General features: G+C 44.3%; 1 protein-coding gene across 17 annotated transcripts in view; it reads right to left on the bottom strand.

Annotated features, from left to right (window-relative positions):
• Positions 1–16,008, bottom strand: part of PPFIA1 (PPFI scaffold protein A1) — a 59,758-nt gene that overhangs the window by 13,935 nt on the left and 29,815 nt on the right. For 10 of the 17 annotated variants that reach the window (XM_021555883.4, XM_085581240.1, XM_085581239.1 and 7 more), the window contains 5 exons: positions 8,458–8,681; positions 8,085–8,316; positions 4,769–4,920; positions 4,021–4,193; positions 3,804–3,897 (listed from right to left, as the gene is read on the bottom strand). In XM_021555883.4, coding sequence (XP_021411558.1) covers positions 3,804–3,897; positions 4,021–4,193; positions 4,769–4,920; positions 8,085–8,316; positions 8,458–8,681 — 875 coding nt within the window. Of the gene's footprint in view, positions 1–3,803; positions 3,898–4,020; positions 4,194–4,768; positions 4,921–5,645; positions 5,676–8,084; positions 8,317–8,457; positions 8,682–16,008 lie in introns of all 17 variants that reach the window. The other 7 variants (XM_085581235.1, XM_085581234.1, XM_021555880.4 and 4 more) reach the window with 1 other exon arrangement.

Below are 16,008 nucleotides of genomic sequence, written 5' to 3'. Positions count from 1 at the left end.
AGTAAGAGATAAAAAACTTGCTTGCACAGGTAATCCTTAACCCCAAAGCTCAAGATGTAGCCAAGCACAAAACATCTCATAGGAAGAATTCAGAAGCAGCTGCTGTTTCATCTGCAAATTATGCATTTATGTTTTTTTCCTATAGCAGAGAACTTCTCTTTTCCCACTATTCCCTTCAAACTCCATCAAGACACTCACTGCATTCCAGTAAAATGTGATCAGATCCCTGAGAGCACAACTGCCAGGCCAACTGAGTCTCACAGCCCAGCCAATATACCACTTAGGAAATAGGTGCAAAACCAAAAATTTTGTGAGGGAAAAAATATTACAGTGGTGTCAGCAGCGTTAACAGCTGGTACAAACCCGGCCCTGTGAAGGATGAAAGGGTGCCAATAGAGTAGCTGGCTACTGGAATAACTCCCAGGTGACGAAACCAAGGGAGAGATGCCTGGAGACTTAACAGAAAGCCTGGCTGAGCTTCCCTTGGAACAGGAGCTCAAACATGCTGCTGCAAGGTGGGGGAGGTTTGTTGGTAGACACATTCCAGAGTCATCTCACAGCAGCTGTGGAGGACAAAAGCTGTGGTCACAGGGAGTGAGAAATTATGTCAAAGCTGCAGGTGGTGCCTGATGCAGCAGAGAGTGCACAGGACCCTCCAGGGACTGTGTGAAGTATCTGTGCTCAGAAGGGCTCTTGGCAGGAGAGGACACGCTCACCCCAGGGGAAAATAAAGCAGACTGGATCACTTGGTCACTGGACTAGGACAGCATGGGAATGGATACATGCAGAGCTCGTAGACAGAGGGGAATGCTGTATCCCAGATTTCTTGGATGGAAATTAAGAGGATTGATTTGGAAGAAGTTCAGAAAACAGTAAACACTGCAGTGTGGGGAAGAGAGAGATACTGATGGAAGTGACAGAGCTTCAGGGTGTAAAAACTGAGAAGCAACAGCTGTAAAACATGAGATGGAAATAGGCAGAGCATCAGAGGAAAGTAAGTATCATTATTCTACACTGAGTTTGGGGATGTAGTGTTTTGTGTGCAACAGTTATCTTAAATTTAGGTTTGCCTTCCTTTTTGATGAATACAGTACTAAGTTGATGGTGCTGTAGCCAGAAAAGCACAAACACAGTTGTGGCAAACACTGTCACGACCACAACTCACACAGGAGATGAACACATCACTATAAACCACTTAGGTTTAGTAAACACCAAACAACATTTTTACAGAAATACATCTACCTTGGAAACACAAATACCTACTATTGCTAAACAACTTTCAAATCCCAGATTACAAAATTAATCTAAGAGGGTTTAATATTCCCACTATAAAAGCTCACACCATGCAAATTAAGACAAGACACCAAACTAGCTTCCACACTGAATTAAGCGACAATGGATTTATTTCAGCAACACATTTTCATAATATATTCTTCTAAATCTAGTAATTCCTCACATGATCAGACTTTTTTGAAGAAAGGATAGAGGTTTTAATATATTGGAAAAAATCCAAATGAGTTTTATCATACTTGCACAATAATCCTAAAAAAATACAAACTTACCCTGATTTTGCACTACCACACCAAATGGTAAACAAAAGGAAAATGAAATTATGAAAGACAAATATAAAACTAGGATTAAACTGAACTCAAAGGCATACAATACCAGACAAATAATGTGTACTGTAATTTAATTCTGTAACTATAAATAGGTTTTTGTTAGCAGACACTGAATGCTGCCTTCAGCCTGTTTGTGCACATGCAGGCAGAAATCAGAAAGATAAATGAGCAAATAGGGATTAGAGACAGCTATAAATAGAATGAGCTGTCGTTGTTCCAAGCATTCAGGTAGCTGGAATTCTTTTTGCTGAATACAAGGTTTTGTAAGCAGTCAGTCAGAATTTGTTTTAACCCACCCTCCTCCAATATCAGAGTGAAAAGCAACTCAGAGCAGCTCTACCACTTTTTCTTCTTGATAAGGAACATCTCAAGAAGGCAGCAAGGGATCTTTGACCCCTTATGATAATATTGCTTCCCATATTCAGAACACCCCTCAGATTCTGAACACTAGCATGACAGCATCTTACTTGGATTTTTTAAAATGATAGATCTAGATTGTTTTTATTTCATTGAGTGGTAGAGAACAGAAGGCTCCAGGGAGACCTTAAAGCCCCCTCCAGTACCTAAATGGGCTGTGGAAGAGATGGAGAGGGGCTTTGGAAGAGCTAGGAAAGGCAATTCCAAATGAAAAGTTTTCATTTGTTTAATAGAGACAGCTGCCTTTTAAGCAAACTGCAACATGCAGCCATAAATTATACTTTAAATAACACCAGCACATTTTTGAAAAGCAGAATGTTTACAAGAAAAGCCATGATTTATGTGCAACTGCACTTCTTGCATTTCTTAAAGCAAGACAGTATGGATTGTTTCACTTGAGAATGAAACTTGTGGCTGGTATTGAGAAATACCTATATTGCTCAAAGAACAGACCTTACCACTCTTTAGATATGACCAGACTAAAACTATTTATTCAACCAAGATGTGGTATGACTTTAAAGCACTGCAGAAAAGGGAAAATACCACATCATAATAATATATGATTGCTTTCAGAGCAGCAGTCTGAAGAAAAACAGCTGAGCCTTCTGTTATCCAAACAAATCCACATTCCATTCTGACTTTTCAAACCAACACGCTGCTGGTTTTCATTAGCAGCCACCAGGCATTATTCTTATTAGTTAATAGAACTTAGGTACTGCAAGAAATCCCTCTCAAAGGGAAAATTAGCACTCTTTCTTTTCAACATTTACTGTCTGTCTTCAGAAGGCAAGGAAAGTCTGATCTTCATCAGTTTTTTGATAGCTGAACAGAACAGAAACAGCAGAAGTTTAAGGTATATGGCTAAGCATTGCGGGAAAAAATGCAAGGAATGCCTGATCCTACTTATATAAATATGAGTGTTTCCTGTATTCTCATATAAGCATCAAGTCAGGATTTCTACTAGTAGCAATATCTCTTTTTCACCTATGATTAGTCTTTGCTTCATCTGTTCCAAGACAGGAAACAGCAACGCATGAAAACAGAAACTCCAAAGGTGAGCAGTAAACTAAAGATTTTCTGTGACAGAGTGAAAAAATTCTCATGACTAGGAAAAGGTAACTGCATACAAGGTGCCATAAAAAAAGGAATAGTCATAACTGATTTAAAAAAATTGAAGAAACCAGGGTAATATGGTGCAAAGAAAAAGATTTCTGCAGACAATCTTAAACAGAAATGAAAAAATTACTGAAGAGAGAAGCTGCCAGCAGCTGCAACCCAAAGGGACAGAGAAAGGAGCCAGCAAATTCATACACAGGGAGTGATGTCTGCACACAGCATCTCGTGCTTCCCTTCTGTCAATTCTTCCACACTCTGGAGCTAAAAAAAGCCAAGAACAACTTTGGGAAATCTCCTATTTGAATTAAAGGTATTTATAATTTATTACATTTAATACCTCCCAAAGTAGGTATAAAATATAATAAATTTAGGGGGAATTTGATAAGAGTCCGCTTCCATCTCCAAATTTCTCTATTACAGCAGTCCAATTGTAAGTTTTCAGCTTAAATTCCTTTCAAATTCACCATGACCTATGCTGCTATTAATGTTCTGGAAAAATAGTAAAAAAAAAAATAAATCTACAGAGGCTTATTAGCCATAGTACCATATTAGGCAAAAATACCCCAAAACCAAACTAAAAAATAAAACCACAGCATTTTTAAACAAAGCAATATATGAATAACACAGGATTAGAAGTATTTGATAACTTACTTTTTCTGCATTTTCCTGTTTTTCTCTGCCTGACCTCCAAGTTTGCTGAGGCCTAATGCATCCTGAGAGGAACCATCTGCTTCTCCCAGGCCACCTACAAAAAACCCCAAACTCAAGTCACTCTCAATTTAATCCTTTGTAGTATTACTGATCAGGAATGTGTAAAACCAAAGCCCCAAGGCTATCTCTCTCACTGTGTAAGAAAAAGCAAACCAACCTTGTCCTAGAGCTTCCTTGCTTCCTTGCCCAGGTCGTCCCTTTTCCTTCTTGCCAAACAGGCGGCCAATGGAGGATTTGATCCCCTTCTTTTTGGGGGCTTTGTGAAGGGAATCTTGGCTGCTGTTACTACTACTAGGATTACTTGTTTGGCCATCTTGTGAACCTGTTGAACTGTATCAAAAAAACAGAGTCATCAAGGAGCCCACGTACAACAAATTCACCAGAGATAAGTTCAGGGTTCTGTGCAAGTTAATTGAAGTTCAGTAACTTACTAATGACATTTAATTTATTTTAATTTCATGAATTATGAAAAGAAATATTGATGGCACAAGTTCCTGGCTGAAAGGGGCAGACAAAGTTCAAAATACTTGAGTGGAATCCATCTCAGATAATGAGGTACTTTGAAAAGAATAACTGTCAATCAAAGTGATGGCAATTTTGCAAGTTATTTCTCAATTTATAGCTAAATAACAACTTAAAGAGTTGAGTTACATTTTTCATATTCCCAAGCATGAAGAAAATTTAATGCAGATTTTGAGTACCAAAAGCATTCCCATGAAGCCATTTCTAAGCATTAGCAATTACATTCCTAATGTTTATGTAACAGTCACACTCCTGACGTTTGAGAAACACTTTATCACTCAGACTAAAATCCTACAGGCTGACAGCTCTGCAGTTTGGGGTTTTACTCTGATGCCGTAGAACACTGAATTCCTGCTAGGTCTGAGTGATTCCCAGCTACTTACTTCCTAATGTCCCTGATATCTTCGTGGCTCACTGTGTGCAGAGCTCCTTTCTGGACTCTGTCCAGACGCAAGGACCGAGGTGAAGAAGGTGGTGATGTCTCACATTTTATGGTGGTTTTGTCATCTCGTACCTCTTCTCTGGAAGCTGGAGACTGATGGAAAAGGAAGGAAAATTTCAGGGGCACTGCCAAAACATGAAGGCTATACCAACACTACTCAAAATAGTGAAGAGGAAGAATCTTACTTTAGTGTTAAAGGATCACTGTTGCCCTTACCATTCTGCAGTTGCCTATTTTTTGCTTGATTTCTTTCTGAATTTCTTGTTACCTTCAATGACAAACTACTAAAATCCGTCTTAGCTACTAAAATGAGGAAGTGGCACGTATCTTTTATTCATTTATAGGGATAAGAACTAAAGTAATGCCTTCAGCACCATAAATTAATATACCTGCACCCAGTTCAAACAAGTGCAAAGACAGAAAATCTAGAGACCTGTGGGAAGAATTATTAGCAAGATCATTGACTCTGCAAAGTCAGTTTCTACACACCTGTGGCTACAAAGTTTGAGTAACAGAAAGAATAACTTATTTGTGTGTGCACTGACAGCTTTTAAAATTCAGCACTGATGCATGAAGACTGCACAGCAGTGATTGCAAACAGAAAGAGACAGCACAACAGTCCTCCACACCAGCAAAAACAGGCAAACAAACAAAAACTCACAAAACAAACCCACACTTAGGCTAAAATGATAAACGATAATCTTGTTTTGTTACACAGCTACCCTGCAAATGCTTTATGTTCCTGTTATCCACTAATGAGTCTGGGGACAGGGAGGGAGATGAGGGGGCACACCATGAAATAAACTAAAGATTTTTACCTTTCTACGGTGTTTCCTTAAATCACTAGGCTGACAGATGCATGCAAAGAAAAGAAATTTGGAAAAGCTGTATTTATTGTAAACTGTAGCACAGACTAAGACAACTAGTACAGACAAAAAAACTTAGGGAGAATATAAACAATTACAACAATGGCACAGGGAGATACTGGGTATGAAGTACTTCTTAAATCACAGATTACTTAAATGTATCCCTGCAGTGAGTAAAAGGAAGCAAAAAATAAACACTTAGAGTTGGTTATCTACCAAAGTACCAGAGATGTTTGAGTGTGTTGAGATAGTCAGCAAATTAGCACAAAACATGTGTGGTAAAAAGCCCCAGTAAAATGTACAGGGTGCAAGGTGTTGCTTTGAAAAGGTGAGAACTGCTTTGAACCTCCAGGTTAGCTACAGAAGCCTTAATAAATCATCTGCACTCATTCCTCCTCACAACCCAGGGATTCCTGCAGCTGTTTCCTACACTGCACAAAAAGCAGGCAAGACTTTAAAAGTGTCAAAGAGTGCCAACAATAGCCTATTTCCATACAGCAACAGGATTCTGTTCTTTTGACAGCTTTCTAAGTGCTGCAATGTTTGAGCAGGAATTCACCACTACTTTTATTTTATCCTCCAGCCACTGTACCTCACTCCCCAGGGAGTACCCACCTCTGCCAGTGCAGACAGCAAGAGTTACACAGACAGCTTATTCAGACTGATGCTGACAAAAGTTAAATTTAGATAATTTGTTTAATAGCTCTCATTATTTAAAAAGCCTGCAACCAAAAATAGTTAGTCCCCTTTAAAGTGGGATGGGGGGAGGGATGTTGTTTCCCTCCCACAAAGGAAAACTTTTAATTGTTTTTGATTTAGAATACATGTAAATTTTGCAGCATTAATATGGAAAGTTATGTTCAATCTGACTGTAAAGTACTACATTAATAAATCATAAGTTCACTGAATCATAGAAGGGACCTTTAAAGATGATCGAGTTCCTCCTCAAGATCTTAACAAACCACTGCAGACACCATTTCACCATTATTGGATCTTTCATCCAGTAAATCTGATGAGCATAAAAATGAAAATGTTCATCACATGGAATGAACTGCCCACAAGGATTGCTCAAGAAAGCTGTAGGTTTCACCATTTATCATGTTGATGCTTTTTAATCATGAGGGGCTTTCAACTGACTGGGCTGCATAACCACTGGCATTAAGCTAATTTGCCTATATGATCAAAAACTAATGCAATTTGCTATTAAAACACTGGAAGACACAGCAGTCTAATAATCCATGATAGCCCTTCCTAAAGTTTCTAGAAATCTCTTGTTCTCTAATTCTTGATTTCAAGAATTAAAAACCCATCAAATACAGCTACAAACACCAGATAAAGCGACTTCAGTGCACAATTAGGATCTAAAGTGAACTTAATTACACTTCATTTTTCTTCAACTGCATTGGATTTCAGACAAGACATATTCTCCTGATCTAGTTTTGGGAAAAAGAGCTACTTAAATTTGTATATAGTTTTCTGCATGAGAAGTATTTAGCTTAACTAATTATTGTGAAATGTTAGAAGATAGAGGATTCCACAATCTTGAATTTTGACAGCTTTTTGTCAGAAGACTGCTTGCCCCTGGATATATGGCTAGAGCAAGTACAGTGATTTTTATTTTAACACAAAGAAGGTAAATTATTCCCTCTTATGAAAATATACTTTTTGGTGTATGTGTGCATTAATTTTAAAAAGCCAGCAAAACTACTTAGCTGAAATACTTGGTTTTAACTGTTCATTTCATTTAAAATGTAAAAATGTTTATTTTATGTAAAAACAAGAAAGAGGGAGATGTGTATCTTAATTTTACAGATGTGTTTGCATGCATAAAGCAGCTCCGAGAAGGATAAATCTTCCTCAGCAGTCATAGGAATGTCAAAGGAAGAAAAACAACTTTCTCTACTCTCTGAACTCTTGAGACTAAACTACTTTATCACCTGCAAGGTCTAACAGATATTTATTTTACCTATTGGGCTTTAATAGCCTAAAACAAGACACTAGCACTCATTAATTTTCAAACAGCAGTGATACCATCCCAAACTTCACGATTAATACGAAAATCACTTTTTAGCTGAGTGTTCACTGGAATAGTGGACTGCTAAAAATAAAGTTTAACTTCTAGAAAGAGGAGTCTGAAGAAAGACCATAACAACAGAAGGAGTAAATACTTAGGCATGAGATGTTGACCAAATAATAGACTTGAGCTCTGAACGTTTTTCCTAATCATTATGTATCTTACACTTTTTATAGAAGTTGAAAGGAAGCAGTAGAAAAACCTAGAGAAAGGAAAAATACAGCTGAGTAAGCAGGAGAGGAAGGAGCAACCACACAACCCGTTTCCTAGAGAACAGGAACGTGCTTCTGAGGAGCCGGCGGGCCGTGGATACCCACCAGGGTCATGATGCCCAGCCTGTCCACCTCCCTGGCGGGGCTGTGCGGGATGCGCCGCGGCGTGGAGCGGCCGCTGCCAGGCGGGGAGGAGCCGGCCAGGGCCCCGCCGAGAGCGGGGGCGATGGAGCCCAGTGAGCGGAACCGGCCGTGCGCCTCCAGGCTGCCGCTGCCCACACGGCTCTCGATCTCCTCTGCGCGCTGCTCCGTGTTCTCCTTCTCCTCCTGGATCAGTCTGAGGGAAAAAGAGCCTCACAGGAACGTGACATTCCAACAAGGACCACGCAAATGGAAGCGGCACTTAGAACAAAAACGTGGGAAAATTACCATTTTCCAGCATATTTTTATCAAAAGCTCCACAGCAGACAGGCCATACCTGATCTCTTTGTTGATTGCATCCAACTGTTCCTGCAGCATTATGGCCAAAGTCTGAGCATCAGCCTGACCACTTGGTGACAGCAGATCAACTGAGCTGAAAATGGTCTCCCTGTCATCCTCCACATCAGACACATCCACATCGCTCTCAAATGCTTGTGCCACATTTGCCAACACGCTGGCTTGCTGGGCCCGCTCCCAATCCTGCTCATTCAGGGTCTGAACCTACAAGAATCCATTAAAGGAATAAATCCAAGTTCAAATGGGGAAAAATATCATATCTCTACTACTTATCAAGATGTTTAAAATAATATATGTAAGTCCACTTACATGCTGAACACATCCATCAAGACACGATTGTTTAGAGAAATGTAAAAAAAAAAAAAAGCTATAGTGTAGGAAGCTTGAAACTTTGTTTAACTGCAAGATGCAGAACAGGCTCATTGAGTAAATTATAACACCACATATTTTGGTGATACACGCTTTTAATTACGGTAGAATTTCGTTATCAATTCAATGGGAACTATGGCATCAGTTTTATGTAATGAGTACACATGTGTCCTGGGTTGTAAGATAAGCTTGTATTCCATTTGCCATCTGTCGAAGGCGAACCGGTTGGACAGGTTTTTTGTTATCTCTCTCAGAGACAATGGTTTGTGTATACACCTTCGACTGATTCAATGAAGGGGGTCCCACCCAGAGGGGGGAAGCAGCTCTCTCCCTCTTCTTCGCGGGACTCCGAGAGAAGCAGCTCTCTCCCTCTTCTTCGCGGGACTCCGAGAGAAGCAGCTCTCTCTCTCTCTCTGCGCGGGATTCCCGGGGAAAGCAGCTCTCTCTCTCTCTCTTCGCGGGATTCCTGGGGAAGCAGCTCTCTCTCGCTCTCTCTTCGGCGGCACTCGCAGCGAAGCAGCCGGCGCGTTGAGCCGACGGCGGCGGAGCTCAGAGGCAACCCCGGCGCAGAGGAAGACCGGCCCCACTGCCACCAGATCTTCAGAGGGAAACTATACCCTTCTAGAGATCACCACTGCAGCTACAATTCACCAGCCACTGCAAGGGAAGCAAATTGTCCCAGTAGAACTGATACTGGCACCCCGCAGGTTCTGGACTTTTTTTTCTTTCACTGGTTTTGTTTGTACCGATTGCATTTGCCTTTTTAAATTGTTGTCTAGTTTTCTCCTAGTAAAGAATTGTTACTCCCACTCCCATATCTTTGCCTGAGAGCCTTTTAATTTAAAGATCCTCGTAATTCAGAGGGAGGGGGGTTTGCCGTTCTCCATTGCACAGGAGGCTTTGCCCTCTTTCACAGACTCCTGTCTTGTCGAACCAAGACAGAATTTGGCGCCCAACGTGGGGCCCGAGGGCATTGAGAGGGAAAAAGGATTAACAGTTCTTAAGTAATTTGGTTTTGTTGTGTGTAAAAACATCTTCAGCATCACCATGTGGTCTAGTTTACCTTGGTTTGGGTGGCATGTGATCGTAGCTATACTTTTCCCATTTGCAGACCCTTATCTAAAAATGGGTCCTATAACTAAGGCTACGGTGTCTGTTATCAAGTTTGGCTTCTGGGTTAATTGGGTGAGGAATTCATGGATCTTTAATTTCCTCTGGAAGGCAGGTACATGGATTCATAGCTATCACACGTTAACTGTATGTTTTTGGGGTTACTTTAATAACGGTACCTACTGCGAGGAAATAGCACCTGGGCAAACTTTCTCTCAACCTTTTAACCATCTTTTTGGGTCTGCTCCACCAGTTCTCAAAGGGTTAAGATCCTTTATAAGTGCTAATGATACCATACAATGGGTGGTGTTGCTGATAGTCCTGTTATATTTAGCATTCAGAGATAAGGGAAGATTAACCTGGATAACTACCCTCACACCTACACCACAGACTCGAGATGCTGCTGCTCCAGAGCCTGACCCTGCCCCACAGCCCACCTCAGAAATGAACCGCCCAGATTGGGTGAGGGTTCTGGTTAAGGAGATACGAGAGATGCTGAAGGAGTGCATTTCCCCAGCTGGTGAGAAACCGGCCCTTTGCCTTGAGGAGGGACAGTCTAATAGTACAGCTGTGGAACCCACAGATGTTACAACTGTCCAGGTTCCAGCTGAACCACAAAGGCAGTCACGGTCAGCAGCAGTGGCCCCGGTAGAAACAAGGAAGTCTAAGGTGAAAGCAGAGCACCCTGCAGATAGGGACAGGAATGGAGGAACCTCACAACCCACAGGGGAGCCAGAGATTGCTATCATCACCGAGTCCCTGACGTACGAAAGTCTTCGCAATCTGCATAAAGACATTGTGCGACGAGGGCGTGAGGCTTATGCTACCTGGCTACTCCGGGTTTGGGATCTTATGGGTACAGGCGTGCAGCTGGACGGTGGTGAGGCAAGGAACTTGGGACCCTTGACCCAGGACTCAGGTATAAATCAGGTTTTTGTAAGGGAACCAGGGTCCCTTTCTCTCTGGGAGCGGCTCTTAATGAGTGTCAGGGAGAGGTTTATCCACAGAGAGAGAATGCAAGAGCACCATCATAGAATGCGCTGGAAGACCCTCGAGGAAGGGATCCAACAGCTGAGAGAAGTGGCAGTATTGGAGGTACTCTTTGGGAGGGATGGACGACACAATAATGATCCTGACAAGGTCAGGTGTACGGGACAAATGCTGTGGAGTCTGGCAAATCTTGGGCCATCTCAATACGCCACCTTCATTGCAACGATCAATGCTGACACCCACCGGGAGACAATAGGTTCTGTTGCCAACAAACTTAGGAATTATGAGAGTATGATTAATGGCCCAATGCAGGCTCATATCTCAGCTGTGATTAAGGAGTTTAAAGAGGAGATGAGGGAGGAGATAAGGAAGGTTAATACAGCACCCGTGAGAGTCACAGGCCCCAGAATCAGCACCCAACAATCCCCAGCTAGAGAGAGAGGGTACACCCCAAGGGCTAATCTGTGGTTCTTCCTGCGTGACCATGGGGAAGACATGGGGAGGTGGGATGGGAAACCCACTTCTGTCCTGGCAGCACGGGTCCGTCAACTCAAGGAGGGAAACTCTAACCGGGGGAGTTCCACCAAAGTGAAGGTAGCCTCAACCTCCCGTGACCAAGCTTGTGGGTACGATCTGTCAGACCCCCTTGAAGGGACCTCTAGTATGTATGCCCAGGGAAGGAATGATAACCAGTGTTAGAGGGGCCCTGTCTCTAGCCAGGGAGAGGCACGGGAAAACCGGATCTTCTGGACAGTGTGGATCCGATGGCCTGGCACATCAGAGCCACAAAAATATGATGCTTTAGTTGATACTGGTGCACAGTGTACTCTGATACCATCGGGACATGTGGGGGCAGAGCCTGTTTCCATTGCTGGTGTGACAGGGGGATCACAACAATTGACTCTGGTGGAAGCTGAGGTGAGCCTGACTGGGAAGGAGTGGAAGAAACACCCTATAGTGACTGGCCCAGATGCTCCGTGTATCCTAGGCATAGACTTCCTCCGGAACGGATATTACAAAGACCCAAAGGGACTCAGGTGGGCTTTTGGAATAGCCGCTGTAGAGGCAGAAGACATTAAGCAATTGAACACCTTGCCTGGACTGTCAGAAAACCCCTCTGCAGTAGGACTCCTAAGGGTGGAAGAACAACGCGTGCCAATTGCGACCTCGACAGTGCACCGCCGGCAGTATCGGACGGATCGAGATGCCGTGATCCCCATCCACAAAATGATTCGGGAGCTGGAGAGCCAAGGGGTGGTCAGCAAAACCCACTCACCCTTCAACAGCCCCATCTGGCCTGTGCGCAAATCTGACAAAGAATGGAGATTGACTGTGGACTATCGTGGCTTAAATGAAGTGACTCCACCGCTGAGCGCTGCTGTGCCGGACATGCTGGAACTCCAGTACGAGCTGGAGACCAAGGCAGCAAAGTGGTATGCCACCATTGATATTGCTAATGCGTTTTTCTCCATTCCTCTGGCAGCAGAATGCAGGCCTCAGTTTGCTTTCACCTGGAGGGGCGTGCAGTACACCTGGAACCGACTGCCCCAGGGGTGGAAACACAGCCCCACCATCTGCCATGGACTGATCCAGGCTGCACTGGAAAAGGGTGAGGCTCCAGAACACCTGCAATACATTGATGACATCATTGTGTGGGGGAGCACAGCGGCAGAAGTGTTTGAGAAAGGTGAGAGGATCATCCAGATACTACTAGAAGCTGGCTTTGCCATCAAGAAGAGCAAAGTCAAGGGACCTGCCCGAGAGATCCAGTTCCTGGGAGTGAAATGGCAAGATGGACGGCGCCAGATTCCCACTGAGGTCATCAACAAGATCACAGCTATGTCCCCACCAACCAGCAAAAAGGAAACACAAGCTTTCCTGGGTGCCATAGGTTTCTGGAGAATGCACATTCCTGAGTATAGCCAGATTGTGAGCCCTCTTTATCTGGTTACCCGAAAGAAGAATGATTTCCACTGGGGCCCTGAGCAGCAACAAGCCTTCACCCAGATCAAGCAGGAGATCGCTCATGCTGTAGCCCTTGGCCCAGTCAGAACGGGACCAGAGGTCAAGAATGTGCTCTACTCTGCAGCCGGGAACCATGGGTTGTCCTGGAGCCTTTGGCAGAAAGTGCCTGGGGAGACTCGAGGCCGACCACTGGGATTCTGGAGCCGAAGTTACAGAGGGTCTGAAGCCAACTACACTCCCACAGAGAAGGAAATCTTGGCTGCCTTTGAAGGAGTTCAAGCCGCCTCGGAGGTAATTGGCACAGAAACACAACTCCTCCTGGCACCCCGACTACCGGTGCTGGGGTGGATGTTTAAAGGAAAGGTTCCTACTACCCACCATGCCACTGACGCCACATGGAGCAAATGGATTGCCCTCATCACTCAACGCGCCCGTATTGGAAACCTGAATCGCCCTGGGATTTTGGAGATAATTACGAACTGGCCAGAAGGTGAAAACTTTGGTCTCACTGATGATGAGGAGCAGGTACAAGTGACAAGGGCTGAAGAGGCTCCACCATACAACCAACTACCAGCAGAAGAGACCTGCTACGCTCTTTTCACTGATGGTTCCTGTCGCATTGTAGGGATGAACCGGAAGTGGAAAGCAGCCGTATGGAGCCCCACACGCCAAGTTGCACAAGCTACCGAAGGAGAAGGTGGATCGAGCCAACTCGCCGAACTCAAGGCCGTTCAGCTGGCTCTGGACATTGCTGAAAGGGAGAAGTGGCCAAAGCTCTACCTTTATACTGATTCATGGATGGTAGCCAATGCTCTGTGGGGCTGGCTGGGAAGGTGGAGGAAGGCCAACTGGCAACGTAGAGGAAAGCCAATCTGGGCTGCTGATATATGGAAAGACATTGCCTCTCGGGTGGAAAAGCTGACGGTGAAAGTCCGTCATGTAGATGCCCATGTCCCCAAAAGTCGGGCTAATGAGGAGCACCGAAACAACGAGCAGGTAGATCAGGCAGCAAAAATAGAGGTGTCAAAGATAGACTTAGATTGGCACCATAAGGGGGAGTTGTTCCTGGCTCGATGGGCTCATGATGCCTCAGGTCATCAGGGCAGAGATGCCACCTACAAGTGGGCACGAGACCGAGGGGTGGATCTAACCATGGACAGTGTTTCCCAGGTTATCCATGACTGTGAGACGTGTGCTGCCATCAAACAGGCCAAGAGAGTGAAGCCCCTATGGTATGGTGGGCGGTGGTCCAAGTACAAGTATGGGGAGGCCTGGCAGATTGACTATATCACACTGCCCCAGACACGCCAAGGCAAGCGCTACGTGCTGACCATGGTGGAAGCCACCACTGGATGGCTGGAGACTTTCCCTGTACCTCATGCCACTGCCCGGAACACCATCTTAGGCTTGGAAAAACAAGTCCTGTGGAGACACGGCACCCCTGAGAGAATTGAGTCTGACAACGGCACCCATTTCAAGAACAGCCTTATCAACACCTGGGCCAGAGAACATGGTATCGAATGGATATATCATATTCCCTATCATGCTCCAGCTGCCGGCAAAGTTGAACGGTGCAACGGACTCCTTAAGACTACCCTGAAGGCACTTGGTGGGGGAACATTTAGAAACTGGGAAATTAACCTGGCAAAAGCAACCTGGATGGTCAACACCCGGGGGTCTGTCAATCGAGCTGGCCCTGCTCAGTCAGAACCCTTACACGCAGTAGATGGAGATAAGGTCCCTGTAGTACATATGAAAGGTATTTTAGGGAAAACTGTTTGGATTAATCCCACCTCAGGCAAAGACCAACCCATTCGTGGGATTGTCTTTGCTCAAGGACCTGGTTACACTTGGTGGGTAATGCAGGAAGATGGGGAGACCCGCTGTGTACCACAGGGAAACTTGGTCTTAAGAGAGAACTGGGTGTAAGATTTCATGGTGTGCAGATGGAAATAGAATAAGGGGTGGATAATGTCCTGGGTTGTAAGATAAGCTTGTATTCCATTTGCCATCTGTCGAAGGCGAACCGGTTGGACAGGTTTTTTGTTATCTCTCTCAGAGACAATGGTTTGTGTATACACCTTCGACTGATTCAATGAAGGGGGTCCCACCCAGAGGGGGGAAGCAGCTCTCTCCCTCTTCTTCGCGGGACTCCGAGAGAAGCAGCTCTCTCCCTCTTCTTCGCGGGACTCCGAGAGAAGCAGCTCTCTCTCTCTCTCTGCGCGGGATTCCCGGGGAAAGCAGCTCTCTCTCTCTCTCTTCGCGGGATTCCTGGGGAAGCAGCTCTCTCTCGCTCTCTCTTCGGCGGCACTCGCAGCGAAGCAGCCGGCGCGTTGAGCCGACGGCGGCGGAGCTCAGAGGCAACCCCGGCGCAGAGGAAGACCGGCCCCACTGCCACCAGATCTTCAGAGGGAAACTATACCCTTCTAGAGATCACCACTGCAGCTACAATTCACCAGCCACTGCAAGGGAAGCAAATTGTCCCAGTAGAACTGATACTGGCACCCCGCAGGTTCTGGACTTTTTTTTCTTTCACTGGTTTTGTTTGTACCGATTGCATTTGCCTTTTTAAATTGTTGTCTAGTTTTCTCCTAGTAAAGAATTGTTACTCCCACTCCCATATCTTTGCCTGAGAGCCTTTTAATTTAAAGATCCTCGTAATTCAGAGGGAGGGGGGTTTGCCGTTCTCCATTGCACAGGAGGCTTTGCCCTCTTTCACAGACTCCTGTCTTGTCGAACCAAGACAACATGTGTCCTAAAAGGAAATGGAAATTGCTTGCAGAACAGTAATGTGTTAGAGTATGTTGACACAGAAGTAGGACTGCTTCAAATTGCACTTTACAGGCTTATCAAAATTAAAAAGCAAAATCAAAAACTTAAAACCAACAAAACCCCAGCAAAACAAAATAGGAGCTCCAAACCATAATCTTGCAACTATTTGCTAACAATTAAAAGGACCAGCAGCTGTTCATGAGTTGGTTACACAGGATCTATAAATCCCAGGAGTTTATTGCCAGGTCCTCCCAGTTCTAAAAGCCCCTTGCATCTGATTAGCCTCACACACTGAACAAATCTGTTCTGTTATTTGTATTTTCCC

This window comes from Lonchura striata, chromosome 5 (genome assembly GCF_050655825.1).
Source record: "Lonchura striata isolate lonStrDom1 chromosome 5, ASM5065582v1, whole genome shotgun sequence".
Lineage (NCBI taxonomy): Eukaryota > Metazoa > Chordata > Aves > Passeriformes > Estrildidae > Lonchura > Lonchura striata.
Note: the sequence above shows the minus strand (reverse complement) of the source record. Positions and strands in the feature narration are given on the sequence as shown.